This window comes from Esox lucius, chromosome 8 (genome assembly GCF_011004845.1).
Source record: "Esox lucius isolate fEsoLuc1 chromosome 8, fEsoLuc1.pri, whole genome shotgun sequence".
Taxonomy (NCBI): domain Eukaryota; kingdom Metazoa; phylum Chordata; class Actinopteri; order Esociformes; family Esocidae; genus Esox; species Esox lucius.
In genome coordinates, this window is record NC_047576.1 from 13,815,617 (window position 1) to 13,833,797 (window position 18,181).

The following is an 18,181-nucleotide window of genomic DNA, read 5'->3' on the forward strand; positions in this document are numbered from 1 at the left end:
AAAATAAAGGAAACACCAACATTGTGTCTTAATGGTAACTTGTCCCACCTGAAGTCACAGTCAAATTTGATGTGACATACTAGATTATACACATACCTTGAACTTCATAGGAGGGATGTTGTTTCCTTGAGTATGGTGTAGTGTTTCACAATTTCTCATAGATTATCACTGAAAATGCTACATGTTTTGGTGGGTTCTGTGTTGTTGTCAGATTTTGATTTAAATATTAACAATTAACCTACCTATGTATATTATTAATAAACTTTTATGAATACATTTTTATGGTTAGGAACATTCAAAACACAAGTAAGCACACAACTTTAATTGTAAAAAGACTTTTATTACATTCTGAAATCCACATATCATATCCCCATTGTACAACAATAATGTTAAAAACCTCTTAGGCTTCATATACCTAACATATCTTAAATTATATCTTATTAAAATCTATGTATGTAGATTTCAATAATAATCTGAAAATAGAATGAATACATGATAAACATAAGGATCATGACAAAATAGTAACTTTTATGGTGATATTCTTAAAAATAATCTTAAAAAATAGAATTACAACTCTCCAAGACAAAAAGGAGGACACTAAACTGAGGAGAAAAAAGACAGGACAGAAATAAAGAAAGAAAAGATCACAACAAAACCAACACAGCATTCAAAACCTTAAATTCATTTTTAAATGTCATTACATTTTAGATCCTCTTTCATCTACAATTCAAGCTCTAAGGTCCTGTAATAATATTAATATTAGACAGGGGTAACATCTTTGATACTTCTGTGATCAACATTCACAAGAACATGTAGGCCTACTGTGCACAGTGATGAAGGTTTTAAGGTCCTCTATTGGGTGCAAGCTGTCTGAATCAGCAAACCGATGAAGACACTTAAGGAGCCCAGCTATCTCCCTGAGTGACTGAGTGGAAATCTAACTGTACACCATGAGAACTGCCTCCAAAGACATAACCCTACACACTTACAAAAGCATTTACACTTAGTTACAATCTTATAAACCATGAACTCATGTCAGTTAATACTAGTTCTGTGTATAAGTTGGGTGTTGTTGAGAGAACTTGAAACCTTGTGTGCTGTGCCTTTAAAGGATCTCTGGCTGGAGTGCTTTTCAAGTCTACTGAGCCATCTGTTAAGGCCCTCCTAACTGAAATCGGGAAAGACATTATTGCACAGTCCCATTACGACACTGTTAAGCACCCCAACAAACATATACCACTACATACCAACAATAAGAACAGCACTGTTCCAGCAGTGCAAAATGATTTTTTCCCCCATAAATATAATTGGACAGAAAATATCCAAGGCCTATAAGCGATTGTCTCATCTTGTGGTAAAAGTAATGAAAGTATTCTGTTTTGAGCAGACTGTTCACACAGCAGCATGTCGATGTACAGTCTTTGTACTGACGGCGTTAAGTTAGCATTTTTTTGAATAATAAAAGCCCCTTTGAGAACTGTTAAAAAGTAACATCCTGCCACACCCAATATCCATTTTCCTATACTGAGATGTTTAACTTTGACTTCCTGATAGAGATTAACTAAAGGCTGCTCTTTCATTGAATACTTTTTTTTTTCACAAAAGAACAGCATCGAAAAAATATACCTGCAAAAAAATATGTTTGTTTATGTATATATAGAATTGTCATTGAAATTGCATTGCAAATTTTGAAATCCCATTCTTTCTCATCTGAATGTAGAAACTCAGGGGGTAGCTGATGGTTCTGTGAACCGTTTCTTCTGCCAAAAGTGTTTGGGAAAGGGTGAGGTAAAAGGGGGTGGGTTAGAGAAGACATCATTAACAATGTCAATACATCTTTAGACCAGTCTGAAACATAAAGACTGCTTTTCCCTGGAGGACTGGACATAGTCCCCTCCTGCCCCCTACTGGTTACATTAGATCTTTTCACACCCCCTTCCCCACTGTTATTGTTGCTAAGGCTGTCACACAGGAAAGTGTTTTGCCACCTGTTTTGTTTTCTTCATATCTTCTGCCTCCTTGGACTCACAAACCCTAGGCTTGTAGGGGAGAGGGACTTCCTGAAGCTCTCTGGGAGCCATCTGCTTCAGTGGCAGCTGCCATGCCTATCAGTGGCGGGAGGATGTTACACTTCTGTTTCAGGAGAACAATCAGCAGTTTTGAATTGGAACCCTTAGTTTCTTGGTAGCATAAAAAAAAAAATCTGAATGGAGAGCTGAAGATGGAGGGCTGATCGGTGACTTAGAGCTATTTGTTTTAAGTGCTATTCACCAAATCATTTTCCTTCCCAGTATGGACAGACAGTCTGCGAGACTGGTACACATTCATCACACTGTCCTGGTGAACCCATTTCTTTATTTGTCTTCATTTAATTGCCTTTGTTAAACCAGGTAAATCTTTGAGTAAGCATCCTCTTTAACCATGACTACCTGAATCATTCTATCTTATAAACCTCCTTCCCTCTCAAAATCCCTCTCTCTATTGAGTAAATATACTGTAAGAAACATCTAAAAAATACTTTCAAAATACTTCTGTTACTACTCTCTCTTGCTCTCTCTAAGTGGCATTTGCAAAGGAAAAAGGTAATGGGACTGAGGTCTTTGGATTGTGTCTGAAAAAATAAAGAGCAAAAAATATCAGTGTATGAATGTGTAAATGTGAAATGAATGTGTAAATGTAAAATGAATGTGTAGGTCAGCATAAGCATTTGCATGATAATAGACACCTTGGGTCTCCTTGTCCATGTCTTGCATGCTAAAAACCTTTTTGCCTGTCTGTTTGATCTTGGTCCCTTGAAACAGTTTGTTCATACATACAAAACTGTGGGCACTGCCAAAAAGGAGCTGTGAAACTGCAATGGAAATATAATAAAAATAGACTACACCGCAACTCTTCCATGGCGAAGGTTGGTATATAGTTAATTCCATGTCAAGCTTAGGGCTGCATGTCTGCGAGGTACATTCAAAATTAGCTTAGAAAGACATGGAGAACAGGGAAAGAAGTCAAACTCGTTATAGATGACTTTAGCTTAAGTGAGATCTCAAACTCTCTTTGAAAGAACATCTGAGATTGCAAAATGAAATCTCAGAACTGTTTCACTCCGCCAAAATAGGTAGCATGCACATAGTAACCAGCACCTAGTGTTGAATCGTATAGCATGGACTGGCTTACAGTCCAAGCAGCTCCATAGGGTGGAGGTCTGAGGTGAGAGTAGAGTGTCAAAAGGTGTAGCATGCAGGATTGTCACTGAGCTGCTCGTTGCTTCACTGTTGTCAAGTTCCTCTCCCTCTGTAATTCTCCTTCCCAACAAATTTCTGTCTCTATATGAATCACTTTCATATCTGAACTGATTTTTAACCGATTGTGGAGTCTGGATAGTTGATTTCACTGATGAACACCTCGCGGTACAGTGGTGGGAAATTGTACACTGTCTCTGGGTGGAGTAGATGGAAAAACTCAAGCTTGTCAATGTGGAGATTGCAGATGGACTTCATCGTGGGAAGTTTGGACACCATCTTAAAAGGTAGGAGAGAGAAAGTAAAAAATATTTTTACCACAAATCCATTTACAAACATGAATCATGAATAAAGGAATATGTTATAATTTGTCAAAATGTACCTTTGCCAGTTTCTCCTCTGATGAGCCACTTCTGTGTAGACAATGCTGCAGAGCCAGATAGACTTTCTCTTGAAGCTTCTGTACCTGTTGGCTGTCTGTCAGCCATGGTCGGTCTGGAGGTAACGAATTGAAATAACCAGTTATTCACTGTTGGTTTTCCCTCTAAAATGCCACAACAAGTGGAGAAGAGTCATTTTGGACAAATAGGGCAGAACCCTACCAGTTATTCTGGTATTAATTAGTCTGACATTCAAATACTAGCAAGCAATAATATACTATGTAAATAATAAAACAACATACTTGCTCTCTTTCCCTTCAAATTATTGTCTTGGTACATTTCATTTGAGTAAATAACCAAAAACAGGCGCTTCAAAATTCCACTCTTTCTGCATTGCTCAGTGCTTTCTGAGGAGCTAATAGACAAAACGACTGGTGTAGGCGTTGTTCAATTTCTCTGGCTCTGCTTGATTAGGTCAGGGTCTGTCACTCATAGGTACACTATATCACTATATAATATACTTGTATGCTAGCATAGTGTTGGCCCCTTGGACGATTTCATAAATTTAGTGTTTGAAGGATTTAAAACATTGGATAAGTTTGCCAACAAAATGTCTGACTTCTTGGCCAAATGAACAAAACTGGGGGCAAAAAACAGTTTGGCGGTGCAGTGGTAACCATTGTGATAACCCCATAGCTTTGCTGTTGGGGAAGGTTCAAGAATTACTTATATTGTTTTTATCCATGGTTTACATGATCAAATCACCACTGCTATTTTCTACAGTCTGATTCTGACTTTCGACATTCCACCAGTCAAAGGGAGATGGTGTAAAAAGCTTACCTGGAGAAAGGAGAACAGAAGCACTGAACAGAGCCATCTCCTCTTCAGACAGCTGCAGACGACTCAGGCTCTTGGCCAGGTCAAACACGGCCCCCACAAGGTCATCACAACCTGTGTGGAAGCATGGGGAAAAACAGATGTCATCAAAACCAAAATGCTTGTCTGTAGCTACAGTAATGAACAGTTCATCTAGCATTTCTACACTATGTGGGTGTGTGAATAACTGAGTATATTTCTGCTGGAATGTTCTCAATATGGTTTCATAGGAGAGACTCACCGAGTGCTTTGAAGGTTTGTGCACTGGCAAACTTGCCATCAAACAGAATAGTGTTATTGATGGGGTTGTAGGCGCGACACATGCGAATCAAAAGCACATCCAGACATCCTGAGAGGAGACCATAATAATACCACACACAGGGGGAGGAAGCAGGAAAGAGAGGAAAGGAAAACAAAGTATTGTTCAATGTGTACACACAAATAAAATGTGTATTTATAACATTTATTGAATTTCAATAAATAACATTAAGAAAAAAATATACACAACCGTTCAAAAGTTTGGGGTCACTTAGAAATGTCCTTGTTTTCCATGAAAACAGAATGAAATTAGTTTGAATTGGAAACATAACAAACGGATATGAGATACAGTCATTCACAAGGTTAGAAATAATGATATCTATTTGAAATAATAATTGTGTCCTTCAAACTTTGCTTTTATCAAAGAATCCTCCATTTGCAGCAATTACAGCCTTGCAGACATTTGGCATTCTAGTTGTCAATTTGTTAAGGTAGTTTGAAGAGATTTCACCCCATGTTTCCTGAAGCACCTCCCACAAGTTGGATTGGCTTGATGGGCACTTCTTACAAAACATAAGGTCATAACACTTTTTTCCAATCTTACTCAGTCAAGTGTCAATTGTTTTCTTTTTATTGACCAGTCTGAGACATGGCTTTTTCTTTGCAGGCCAGCATACCGGAGTCGCCTCTTCACTTTTTACATTGAGACAGGTGTTTTGATGTTTTAAATGAAGCTGTCAGTTGAGGACCTGTGAGGCATCTGTTTCTATACTTCTATAATGTATTCCTCTTGCTCAGTTGTCCACCGGGGCCTCCCACTCCTCTTTCTATTCTGGTTAGAGCCAGTTTGTGCTGTTCTGTGAAGGGAGTGTATCACACTGTTGTATGAGATCATCAGTTTCTTGGCAATTTCCCGCATTGGAATAGCCTTAATTTCTCAGAACAAGAGTAGACTGACAAGTTTCAGAAGAAAGTTCTTTGTTTCTGGCCATTTTGAGCCTGTAACCAAACCCAAAATTGCTGATGCTCCAGATACTCAAGACTTAAGTAGATATTCTATAAAAAATCAGGCATTTCCAGGTATAGTAGTCATTTACAAAATTAACAATGTCTACGCTGTATTTCTGATAAATTATTCTGATAGTTATTTTAAAGGACAAAAAAAAGTATATTTTCTTTCGAAAACAAGGCAATTTCTAAGTGACCCAGTAGTGTTGACACTGAACCGTAGCTTATATAGTTACAATACAAATGAATGAACATTTGTAAACAATAATGATTAACAGGAAGTGTGTGTAAGAAGAGAAACAAAAACCGTAGTAAAAAAAAAAGTTTTGTCCAGCAATATGAATGCATGTAAGTCAAATATGATATTGTGTATTAACGTAGCACTAAGATATTGAAATGCAGTTAATTATTTCACCTACAGGTTGCATGAACAGGAATGATGCTTTAAGGTTAAGAAAGAGCTGTTTCATGAGGCCATGGAATGAGTTTTGGAATGTACTCATCCTATGTCCTAACAGTAGGTACTGACCTGCTTTGAGAAGAATGATCTGGTCATTCTGACAGAGGTCCATGAATCCAGTGATACGCTTGGCAAACTCTACCACATACTGGATGGCATTGGTGATGTGGATGGCACACTGCTGCCACATGACCTCTGCAGGCTGAAAGAGATACCAGAGGGATGTGAATGTAAAATATATTTTGTGAATAGCACATAGTGTGATTAAACAATATGGCACAAGAGGGTAAGTGTGTGGCCAACATACCAGTGCTAAAAGCTGTAAAAATACAAGGCATTGCGGAATGCCTGGATACAGCACTTAGCCGTGGTATATTGACAATATATCATAAAAGATGCCTCATTGCTATTATAAACACATTAACCACAGCTTTTAGCTAATCAGCATTCAGCATTGGAACCACCTGGTTTTATAATAGTAAACTGGTCCATGAGCTCAAGAAATTGATGTTACCTTGCTCTGAAAGCTGCGCGTCTCCTCAGGGGTGTACACAGACCAGTACAGCTTCTTTAGCTCTTCACTCCCATACTGACTTGTCTCTAGGTGAGACTTCACCACACTTGCTGTTACACACTCTAGAGGTGACGAGACGTGTGGGTTAGCTTTCCACCACCCTCAATGAAAAACAACCAACTGAAAGCAAGACTCACTGGATGAGAGGTCACAATAAATGTTCCTCAATATAGTTAGTGCTAGTAAGACTAAATGTCAATTGCAGTTTTATTTTTTAAATGACTAATGTAAGATGCCATACCTATGTCAAGCATGGAGCACCCCTCAGGTAAAGGGTTGAGCAGCGCATGGGTGAAAAGACCGGACTCATGCAGAAGCTGGTACTCGTGCTTAATGTGGTGGTTGCCGTCTCCAATGTCTAGTCCGTTCTGTTCGGGTGAGCTCTGAGAGGAGGTGCTGCTTCCCCCGCTGCCCCCCATCATCTCCAGATTGCAGTACTCTCCTCCGGCTCCCTCTGGTGTAAGGGGCAGGTCTAACAGCAAGCCGTCCGGTAAGGTGGTAATGTCGCTGAGGTCGCTGAGGGCAGCACTGGAGCCTCTGCTGTATGCCCGGCCGTGACCTCCAACCTCACCTTCCTCCTCGCAGACAGTCGCTAACTCCTGGGAAGCCTGGTGCTTCTGGACCTCAGCATACAGGCTGTCTCTCTGCTTTTTTGACATGCGGCCAAACTTCACAGCTGTATCAGGAAAGTAAATGGAGATTCAGTCAATAACCAGGTTTGGAAGAATAAACTAACTGGAGCCAAAATACAACTCGCTAAATTACAAATATAGAATCAAATCCAGTGATAATTGTATTTCATTACATCACATGCTGTGCCTCTGGGATGATTCCAGATGGGATTTCACACAGTGTAACACAACCCCATAGATGGCCTTTCAGCAAGACCCGGAGAACAGGCAGCCAGGCTGTGGTCCTCTCTGGACTGACCTTGGTCGGTGTGTTGTGTGTGTGTGTGGGAATGGGGGAGCAAGTTCACAGTTTCACACTCACCATCACGACTCATGCCTAGGGCCAGGCACTTCTGCAACCGACAGTGTTGGCAACGATTCCGATTGGTGCGGTCAATCAGACAGGTCCTTTGGCGGGAGCAGGAGTACATAGCATTGTTCTGCTGGCTGCGTCTAAAGAAGCCCTGCATATACACACACACATATTCTCAGAATCTGTTGAAGGTATTTTTGAGGTATGATAGTATGCAGATTTAAAAAGAAGAGTGTTGTGGAGTAAACTGACGTCTGGGGCACTCTTTGGTAGCTCACCTTGCAGCCTTCACAGGTGATTACACCATAGTGAATCCCTGATGATTTGTCCCCACAGATCTTGCAGGGTATCACTTCAATTTGTGCTTGAAAGAGAGAGGGAAGGAATAGTTAATGCATTGCTTACTTAACCCATTTAAACCTGCTAGTTGCATTATTGAGTGGAGCATAATTTGATATTGTAACAGAGAGAAACACATGGAACAGACACAGTGCCAATGTTCTGGGTCATAGGGGGCATTTATTTAAAAAAGTGGTAGAGGAAAGTTAAACGAAACATGAAACTAATGGGGCAGGGTACAGCATCCCACTAGATCTTCTTTCCTCTTCTTCCACTGCTGACTGTGACCAGAGCTGCTTTTGTAGGGCCCCTTTATCCTACCCCTGTCAAGACCTAACTGACAGCATGTGTGCCAGTGTGGTGGCCGTTAATACAGCCCCAAAAGGTTTTGCATGTCAGCAATCAAGAGATTTTAAGATAAAGAAACGGCATGAGTTAAACACATTTTCCATCATTTAAATTTAACATTTTGGGAATTTTAGGAAAAATGGATGAATTAAATTACACTTTTTGGGTGATCCTTTCTATTAAGACTGTAGGACCGATTTAATACTCTGTAATAAAATAGAACTTCTCTATGTGTTGGATTTGGGTTAAGACCTCTATCACATGGACATTTTTTGGTGAGAGTTAGGACCTAGTGAGACTGTGTGAGAAAGTGCAGGACAGGTGGAGCTACGGTTTGAAAAACATCACCATAAAACATAAACCCTATCAAATTGGAAGTCAGTCTTTACTCCAAACTTCTACCCTGACACTGAACAGTATAAACGATATGAACAAAAAACTTTATCAGTGCATGAAGCCATTCTGCAGTGTTTTACTGATAAAAAAAACATTATATGTAGGCAATAAAAATATGAAATGCATTAAAACAAGCAGTTTAACAGTCTGTGACAATGTGTGGGGGCCTCAGCCCTTCAATCTCTGGAACAGACTGTTCTCTTCATTATGCTGTTTATCTACAGTGGATATAAAAAGTCTAGACACCCCTGTAAAAATGCCAGGTTCTTGTGATGTAATAGAATGAGACAAAGATAAATTATGTCAGAACTTTTTCCACCTTAAATGTGACCTATAAAGTGAACAATTCAATTGAAAAACAAACTGAAATCTTTGAGGGGGAAAAGTCTAAAATAAAAAACTCACAAAAACCTGGTTGCATAAGTGTGCACACCTTTAAACTAATACTTTGTTGGAGCGCATTTTGATTTTATTACAGCACTCAGTTGTTTAGCATGGCACATCTTGAAGTGGCAATATTTGCTGACTCTTTTTTGTAAAAGAGCTCCTAATCTGTCCGATTGCAAGGACATCTCCTGCGCACAGCCCTCTTCAGATCACCCAATAGATGTTCAATTGGATTCAGGTGTGGGCTCTGGCTGGGCCATTCCAAAACGTTAATCTTCTTCTGGTGAAGCCATGATTTTGTGGATTTGGATGTGTGCTTTGGGTCATTGTTGTGCTGAAAGGTGAACTTCCTCTTCATGTTCAGCTGTCTAACGGACGACTGAAGGTTTTGTGCTAAAATTGCCTGGTATTTGGAACTGTTCATAATTCCCTCCACCCTGACAAAGGCCCTGATTCCAGCTGAAGAAAAACAGCCCCAATCCTGCCACCACCACGTTACACTGTGGGTATGGTGTCCTTTGGGTGATGTGCAATGTTGTTTTTGCGCCAAACATACCTAATGTAATTATGGCCAAAAAGTTCAATCTTGGTTTCATCAGACCATAACAAATTTTTGCCCGTGCTTTTGGTGGACTTCATGTTTGTTTTTGCAAACTTCAGCCAGGGTTGGATGTTTTTCTTTGTAAGAAAAGGTCTTGCCACCCTACCCCATAGCCCATTCATATGAAGAATATGGGAGATTGTTGTCACATGTAGCACACAGCCAGTACTTGCCAGAAATTCCTGCAGTTCCTTTAATTTTGTTGTAAGCATCTTGGAAGCCTCTCTGACAAGTTTTCTTCTCATCTTTTCATAAATTTTGGAGGGATGTCCAGTTCTTGGTAATGTCTCTGTTGTGACATATTTTCTCCACTTGATGATGACTTTCTTCACTGTGTTCCATGGTATATCTAATGCTTTGGAAATTCGTTTGTACCCTTCTCCTGACTGATATCTTTCAACAATGAGATCCCTCTAAAGCTTTGGAAGCTCTCTGCGGACCATGGCTTTTGCTCTGAGATGCAACTAAGAAAATGTCAGAGAAATCCTACTAGAACTGCTGAACTTTATTTGTGATTAATCAGTCACTTTAAATGATGGCAGGTGTGTAATGACTTCTATTTAACATGAGTTTAAATGTGATTGGTTAATTCTGAACACAGCCACATCCCCAGTTATAAGAGGGTGTGCACACTTATGCAACCAGGTTATTGTAAGGTTTTTATTTTTTTATTTTCACCCCTTGAAGATTTCAGTTTGTTTTTCAATTGAATTGTTCACATTATAGGTCACATTAAAAGTGGAAAAAGTTCTGACATGATTTATCTTTGTTTCATTCTTTTACATCTGGCATTTTAACAGGGGTGTGTAGACTTTTTATATCCACTGTAAGTGCTAGGGCCTTCTGTGGCTGAGAACATCAGGACAATTGCATTTACCAGGACCTATGGTGATAAAGTTTCACTGGTTCTGTACCTTCACCGATTGGTTGTTTTATTGTGTTTGCTTTGACTCTTGGTTGTCTTCTATTATTTCTTTTGTAAATAACTTTGCAACGCATTTAGTAACATTTAATTTGCATTTACCAGGACCTATGGTGATAAAGTTTCACTGGTTCTGTACCTTCACCGATTGGTTGTTTTATTGTTTGCTTTGACTCTTGGTTGTCTTCTATAATTTTTTTTGTAACATTTCATTTGCATTTACCAGGACCTATGGTGATTAAGTTTCACTTGTTCTGTACCTTCACCGATTGGTTGTTTTATTGTGTTTGCTTTGACTCACGGTTGTCTTCTATTATTTATTTTGTAAATAACTTTGCAACGCATTTAGTAACATTTAATTTGCAGGCGACAACTTTCCCAGCTCATCAGGAAACAACTCACACTCATCCAATCACCCGAGGGAGGCTGTGGGTAGATAAGTGCGTCACACACAGGGTGCTAAGCAAATTAATTACCAGCCGACTATGAAGTGGAAATCTCAGCTTCATAGATAGGAAGGGAGGAAAGAACAGGATACATTTTCCTGTTCTCAACTATTACAGCTGTGTCAGTAGGAGTCTTTTGAATAATTTGAGGAGATATTTGAGTGTTTTCCCTGTATAGAATTCCAACTGACCTATCAAGAGCAACTAGGGAAATAAATAAATAAAGGAAGTGGAAAAAAACACTCTCTCTCTGCTTTCGTTCTCTCGTCCCTGGCCCCCACCACACTCCCTGTTATATAACTGAAGTCTGGCCGTTTTCCACGAACACACTCATTCGGGGTAGGTCACCTTAGCAACGCGGTGACGAATCTTCCCCTCCCTTCCCTATCGCTCCTATTGGTTCCCGCGTCCATAGCTTTGTCTCTGATATGCTACCTGACATGTCGTTCAGCTTTGCAGCCCAGTCAGGCTATGAGAGAGAAGAAGCTGTTCTACTCACACACTTTCCCATTCAGCAAGGGGAAGCGCTTTGGGTGGCAGCCTGGCAAGGCTTGTAATCTGATTACTTTCTTTCCTGTTTTAAGATGGAACCAAATCTGATTGAATCACTGACAGGGGATTGGAAATGTTCACAGGCTTAAGAAAACGGTCTGTATTTGATTAGTGAAATATTGATGATCACCTAAGAAACTGTATTGTAAGTAGAGCTGTAGGATATCCACTAACATTCTCCACTTATTTAACACCAGGGAGGTCAAGAGGATTTTCATAGTATCTACCATACAAAATATTCTGAAGGGGCCCTAAATGTAACTCACACTGGTGCCCAACTTGTGGCAACATGTCAACTATTTGAGTGCCGTTTCAGCTGTCTTGGCCCAGTCCATAAATCTATTTATACCTCTAGCATGGCCAAGTGTAATGGGCTGTTTGGACATGTCACAGTTACATAAAGTGCTTATGGCTTCAACACCTGAATACTTTTCACACCACTCCAAAAGACAGCCAGTTAATTTTAGGAAAATGTATTAATCATGTAAAAGTAAATGGCATGTAATGTACACAAAGCATCATTCCGCACATACCACACCTTACTAAGGAAGAATATCTGCAAAATTGCTAGACAGTGTTTCAAGAATTATGAGTTCTTACGAGCATTAGTCAGTGTGTAAGGGAAACTTTGACTTGAAGTCATGCTCTGTCAACAAATGTTTACATAAGGACCATTTCCTTTTACTCTCATGAATGCAATCTCTAGGCAAACCAAAAATTCACAATTCCATGCATTGGCCAGCTAGTTAGCAAGCAATGTGTGTGAGCAGCGTTTCAACATTTAAATAATGTTGAAACGCTTTTGGAACAATCCTATAGGATTCTTATTGTAGGATTTATTCCTATTGTTAGGAAAGTTTTGTAGAACTCTTATAGTTTTTTTCCTATAAAGAAAAAAAAAGAACCCTATAGGACTGGTTCCTATACGTTCCTAATGAAAACTAAAAATCTTATAGGATCCAAATCATAGAAAATCCTAAATGACTTTTTGAATCGGCAATTGTTTCCATTACTTTGCAAGAACTTTGTCTTTTGTGGAGAAATTAGGAAAAAAATATTTCTTAGGTAATGTTGTTGATGTCTGCAGAGGGTTTCTGGTTCGAACCCAGGTTGGGGCACAAAGAGTTGAGAGCTGTTTAACTGATGTCACCACAATCTGCAGACAATGGTGACTGAAGGTGGAAATGGATAACATTTGTAGTGAGGTAAAGCATGTAGTGGTTGTCCTGTAGCTTGAGGTATCTTCTGAGGCAACTCTGTGTCAGTCAGTTTGCTTGTCCCAGCAGAAATGTCTGCAGTTTAACAGACTTTGCTCTCTTATCTTACCTAACAAAACTGCTCAACTGGAGTCAGAAGGTCCTAATAACCTTGCACTTTGTATTTACTTATGGGTGCTTTCTATATAAAACATGGAAAACCTTGTGCGAAGTGCTCTTGTACTAGAGTAACTTAAGCTGCCAATATGTATGCACATTTAATACATTTAAGGCCACTTAACCTATGAAACTAGAGAGCGGAATTCTTGATATGTTTAGCAATAACGTCTCCATATCGTTTGACAAGACTTTAGCCTCTCTCAAAGGTACATGTTAGTTTTCTTTTTTTTGTCGGTAGCAATAAAATAAAAGCACCACCTTGTGTACACAGACTTTAAAATTTGCTAAAAATTCTATGGATAAAACTGACCAAATGTAATCATCCAAAATCCATAAATTACATTGCGATAATGTAGCAGATGCTTTCATCCAAAATGTCACAGTAGTGAATGCATATTTATACGGGTCTGACGTGGGACTTAAACCCACAACCCTGGCATTGCAAATGCTCTGCTCTACCAACTGAGCCACATGGGACTAAAGCAAACATTAACCCTAAAGCAAACATTTTAGCCATCACAGCTACAAGGATGCACTTGCATGATTAGAAACTAGTTTAGAAACTAAAACGTAACTTATAGACATCCGAACACCAACTAAAGTATACTGAAAATATGTGAACTGCAGCCGGATGGTTTTCAGTTTGAATGCCGGTTCTGACGGGAATAATTTAACAAGAAGTAGGCTGGCACCTGGAGGTTGGGTGGGATTAAATCCTAGATACTCTTTCATGCTGTTGTCCCATTGGTCAAGGCAGGTAACGCATGACAACCATTGCTCTACAGGGCCAAGTGGTTGTACCCAGCTTCAACAAGTCCAGCCAGTATTCTATATGTACATGTGTCTTTCAAAGGGGTCACACTCTTCAATTCTGCACAGGAGGGTTCAGTTATTCCTCTTGAAATAAGGGCTGTATGTTAACTGCCAATTATGGTGAATGAGTTAGCAGCTACATTTTAATCAATAAAAACTACTAAATATTCAGTAGAAAGAGAAATTATGTCCCAAAATTCGTCTATTTGTTTCTCAAAGCATCCATATTTTCTGTTTCATTCATACATTTGCAGCTTTTGCTTTGACTGTTTTGCATAGCATTTGTTCTTGGCATGGGTGAGGTTTATGGCTTTATTTTTATGTATCAAATGTTCACTTCTATTTTCCTCTATGTATTTAACTTTACTGATATATATCATCTTGAGTGTGACATATCAATATGCATTTCCCTGACAGTCCTAAAATACACCATAGGTATAATCTTGTATGGTTATCCCCACCACTGGAACACATTTAGGGCTGTGCTACAACCACAGTTCCACACATCATATACACAAGTATTTACTCAGTTTGAAAGGACAGCTTTCCAGCAATGCAGGACATGCAACATGTGCAGTATATTTGAAAATGCCATGTGAAATTTACATTTTCCATGTTGAAATCAACATTACAATTACAATGTTTTGCTGCTGTAGGATTATTTTCATACTGTAGTAAACTGGTTCAAATTAAGATACTCCACCTGTATAATCTGACTCTGCTCCCAGACAAATAGTCTGACTGTACTTTGGGCCAGCAGTTTTTTATTTTATGGGGTGAAACTCCTGGCCCTAGTCTAGTCATAATGAATGAGGAATCAAGGGAGAATGCCATCCAGGCTCGACAGGGCAAAAGTTAAAACTTCAGTGGAAAGTTAGCGGCAAGTTGTTAAAGAGAGGCACCTTCACACATACTTTAGCCCCACTGTGAACATCGGACAAACAATCACTTGGCTTGTTTACATTACACTATATTTTCCGAGACATATTGAAGAAGATGCTGGATTATTTGATGCTGGATTATTTTCTTCAATTGTGAAGGCATTTGTTTTGGAACTGTATCAAGTTTCTGTGTGGTGCGCAGTTTTTCTAGATTTTCCTACGGTTTCACAGACACAATACTGCTTGGCATGTCTTGAACATGCCAGTGTACATTCAAAAGCTGTGGAAATGATTATGCAAACTCAAGATAAGTCTATCTAGTGTTTTTTTCTCCTTTTCGTAATGTAAACAAGCCCTAGAGTTTGATCAACAGCGCCCCTGGGAGCAGAGAGTTGGCAGAGCTCTACTTTGTTGTCGATACCTTGCTAAATTTATGTCCTACATGGCTGTAGCACAGAATGGGTAGTGTCCATTGAGTGTGACTGTGACATTGCCATTGGCAGGATCCATCCAAAGTCAGAGAGGTGTATATGATCAGAGAGAATGCAATACAGGAAAAATTGAATCTACTTATTGATGCAGGCAGTAATTGAAAACCAGTGACATATATTCTGATTGAAAACAATTATTTGTTTTGTATCTGCATACAAACATCCACAATCAGCCAACACATGAAGGGAAGACCATGTTTTCAACTTTTGTGAAGAAATTATTTGCCATAGATTCCCCATTCAATAAAAAAAAGAATCATGCATTCTCTTTTGACAAAGACCTAAATGTATTAGTATAATTGCTTTACCTGAACTACTTTGAAATGCTCAAACGGATTGTGTGGACATTAGGAAACACATTTGTAAACTAAAAATTTTTTTTTATATAAAACTTATTGGTTGATAGAAATGTTTTGCTTATGCACCAGCTAAGGCTCAGTTGTTGACAGACAACCACATGGGCTAGCACATCAGCACATGTCATGAAACCTCAGCTCTACCATCATTCTGTTACCACAGTTTGTTTTCTCCACTGCTTACGAATGTCCACTTTGAACTAATAGACTAATGAAAGATGCCATGCCTCCCCAGTCCCCACACATCCTCCCTGAATGCTGTGTAATCTTCATTGACAGAACTAGGTCAATGGAACAGCAGACTATAACACTGCCTCAGTTCGTCCACAGAGTTTCTAGATGAGTTACTCTCTCTTACACTGACCACCTTCTCTTACACTGGGTCACTGGGATAGAGAAAACAACAACATTTAATATATTGCAACTCTCACATAAAATCAGCATTCTCACATTTTGTGGGATGGTTTTATTTTATCATTTTTATAATACATTAATAAATATAGCCTATGTAATACAATTAAATATTAAGTGGCTAACCAGAGTCACTTACACAGTAGGCCTACTGATTAAGGCAAATAGAGATGAACAAACATAATCTTTGTTAATGTAATAACAAATAGATTACACGATTATATAATGATTCTCGTGAAATGCCATTTCAATCACTCCTCCTCCTCCCCTTTCTTACATAACCAAAAAACGCTTGCCGCCAATTGCTGGCGAAACAAGGTAACTACATCGAAATTCTTATTGCCATCCTGCATGCAAATGCAAACAAATCGTCTTTGAAGTTGATTCAAACAATAGCGCACGTTCATGTATGAAAGCCATAAGTATACATATAACCTATGGGAAGTAGAATTCGCAAGTAAATGCATATAAGATTTGATAACATTTTATTTAGATTATATTTTTTAATTCAGTTGTAAAATGCAATATATGTTATTTTTAGCTTAACTTTGTATATTTAGATGGGGCAGCCAGCGAATAGGTTACTTGTCTCAAAGCACGCTATCTCATGCAAAGCTGCGTCGTCGTCATTTCCATGCGTGGCCGGTTTCAACACACGCACTTCACATCTGACAGTCGCCTACAGCCAATGCTTTTGCAGAGTAATTCCCATACAAATAATCATTGTTCTCATACAAACAATATTTTTTATTTGGCACAAACATAAACCTTTAATGATTAGAATATGTAAACTTACCTCTCATATTCTTGATAATTGTATTTGACTCATAAAACTCCAGATAATGAAAATAAAATGGAGGTATATAAATATGATCTATGCTTTTTCGCTCCAAAAAGGAGCTGTTGAAAAATGTAAAAACAACAAATCCTCATATGTTCACAAGTAGCTGATCTGTGAAACAGATTAAATATCGAGAATGTCTTTAAGCTATTTTGCGAAGTCTATTTACTCCGTGAAGCCCAAGTATTCTTCTGTGACTCAGCGTGGACTTTATGCTACAAAATATTGCAGCGAACTCCAAGTCTTCCAACCTCTTTCCTGGACTAGTGCTCACTGTCTTTTTTTCGCTCGCTGCTCTAACCTACTTTCAGCGCGTGGACTCTCACATGATCTCGTTCTACTGGCCCGCCTCTTGCCCGTGAAGGCCGCGCGCGCCCCTTCCGCGTGCTGGGCTCTCTCGTGCGTGGGAAAGTGTGGCAGTGTGTCACAGGAGCAACTTGGTGGGAAATAGAAAGTAGACTTATTTGAGGGCAGATCTGGTGTCTGACGTTTTTTCTTTTTTTCTTTTCAATGCAGTGAAGATATAGACAACAAGGTGAATGTGGCTTCTCATTAAAGGTGAATTTATAATTTCACTTGAAAGTGTTCACTGTATTTTTGTGTATTTTGTGCATGGATTGCTGAACCACAACGGGTCCGGGGTTGTGGTTCAGCATGGGGGATTTCGGAAGTTCAAGCACACTATTTATTTTCTGGCCTTCTCTTGTTTTGCTTTAATTTAGCAAGTTAAAATATTTAAACATGCTGTTATTCAGAAATGTAAGATATCATTGATTTAAACAGACTGATATTTTCATATCACATATAATTTATTTCTTGCTACTATTGTTATTCGAAGAGAGACTGTATCATTTCATTTGTATTTACCCACAACAGTATTTGCACATTCTTTTAAATTACTTATTTTTTGTTTACCTAAATTTATGTTTTTTGGGAAGCATTTCAGTCTTAGTAGACACCTTTTGTTAACAAACACAAGACAAATGCATCTTGATTTGACTTAATCTTTTCCTATTTAACAGAAGACTACTGTTTGGCTATGAAATAGGACCATGCACTTAATTATTGTATCCATAAATCCATCCTGTCCAAAAACGTAATCCTCAAGCGTTGAAATTATTGCATCCTCTGGTCTTTTAGACTGCTCTAATGAAGGTGGTAAATTACCTTTTAATGTTATCAGACCATGGTTCTGTATCTTTCCTCAAGGTTCTTGACCTTAGCGCTGCCTTCAACACCACTGAC

At 38.9% G+C, this 18,181-nt stretch overlaps 1 protein-coding gene across 1 annotated transcript; it reads right to left on the reverse strand.

The window, feature by feature from the left end:
* Positions 1-2,335: 2,335 nt before the first annotated feature.
* rorca (RAR-related orphan receptor C a) lies at positions 2,336-17,253 on the reverse strand. The gene is made up of 10 exons (XM_010871773.3): positions 16,892-17,253; positions 8,055-8,140; positions 7,786-7,927; positions 7,034-7,468; positions 6,733-6,854; positions 6,288-6,420; positions 4,734-4,841; positions 4,457-4,567; positions 3,619-3,731; positions 2,336-3,515 (listed from the first exon to the last, which is right to left on the reverse strand). The coding sequence occupies exons 1-10, from the start codon at positions 16,896-16,898 to the stop codon at positions 3,354-3,356; spliced, it is 1,419 nt and encodes a 472-aa protein (XP_010870075.2). The 5' UTR covers positions 16,899-17,253; the 3' UTR covers positions 2,336-3,353.
* Between the last annotated feature and the right edge of the window lie 928 nt (positions 17,254-18,181).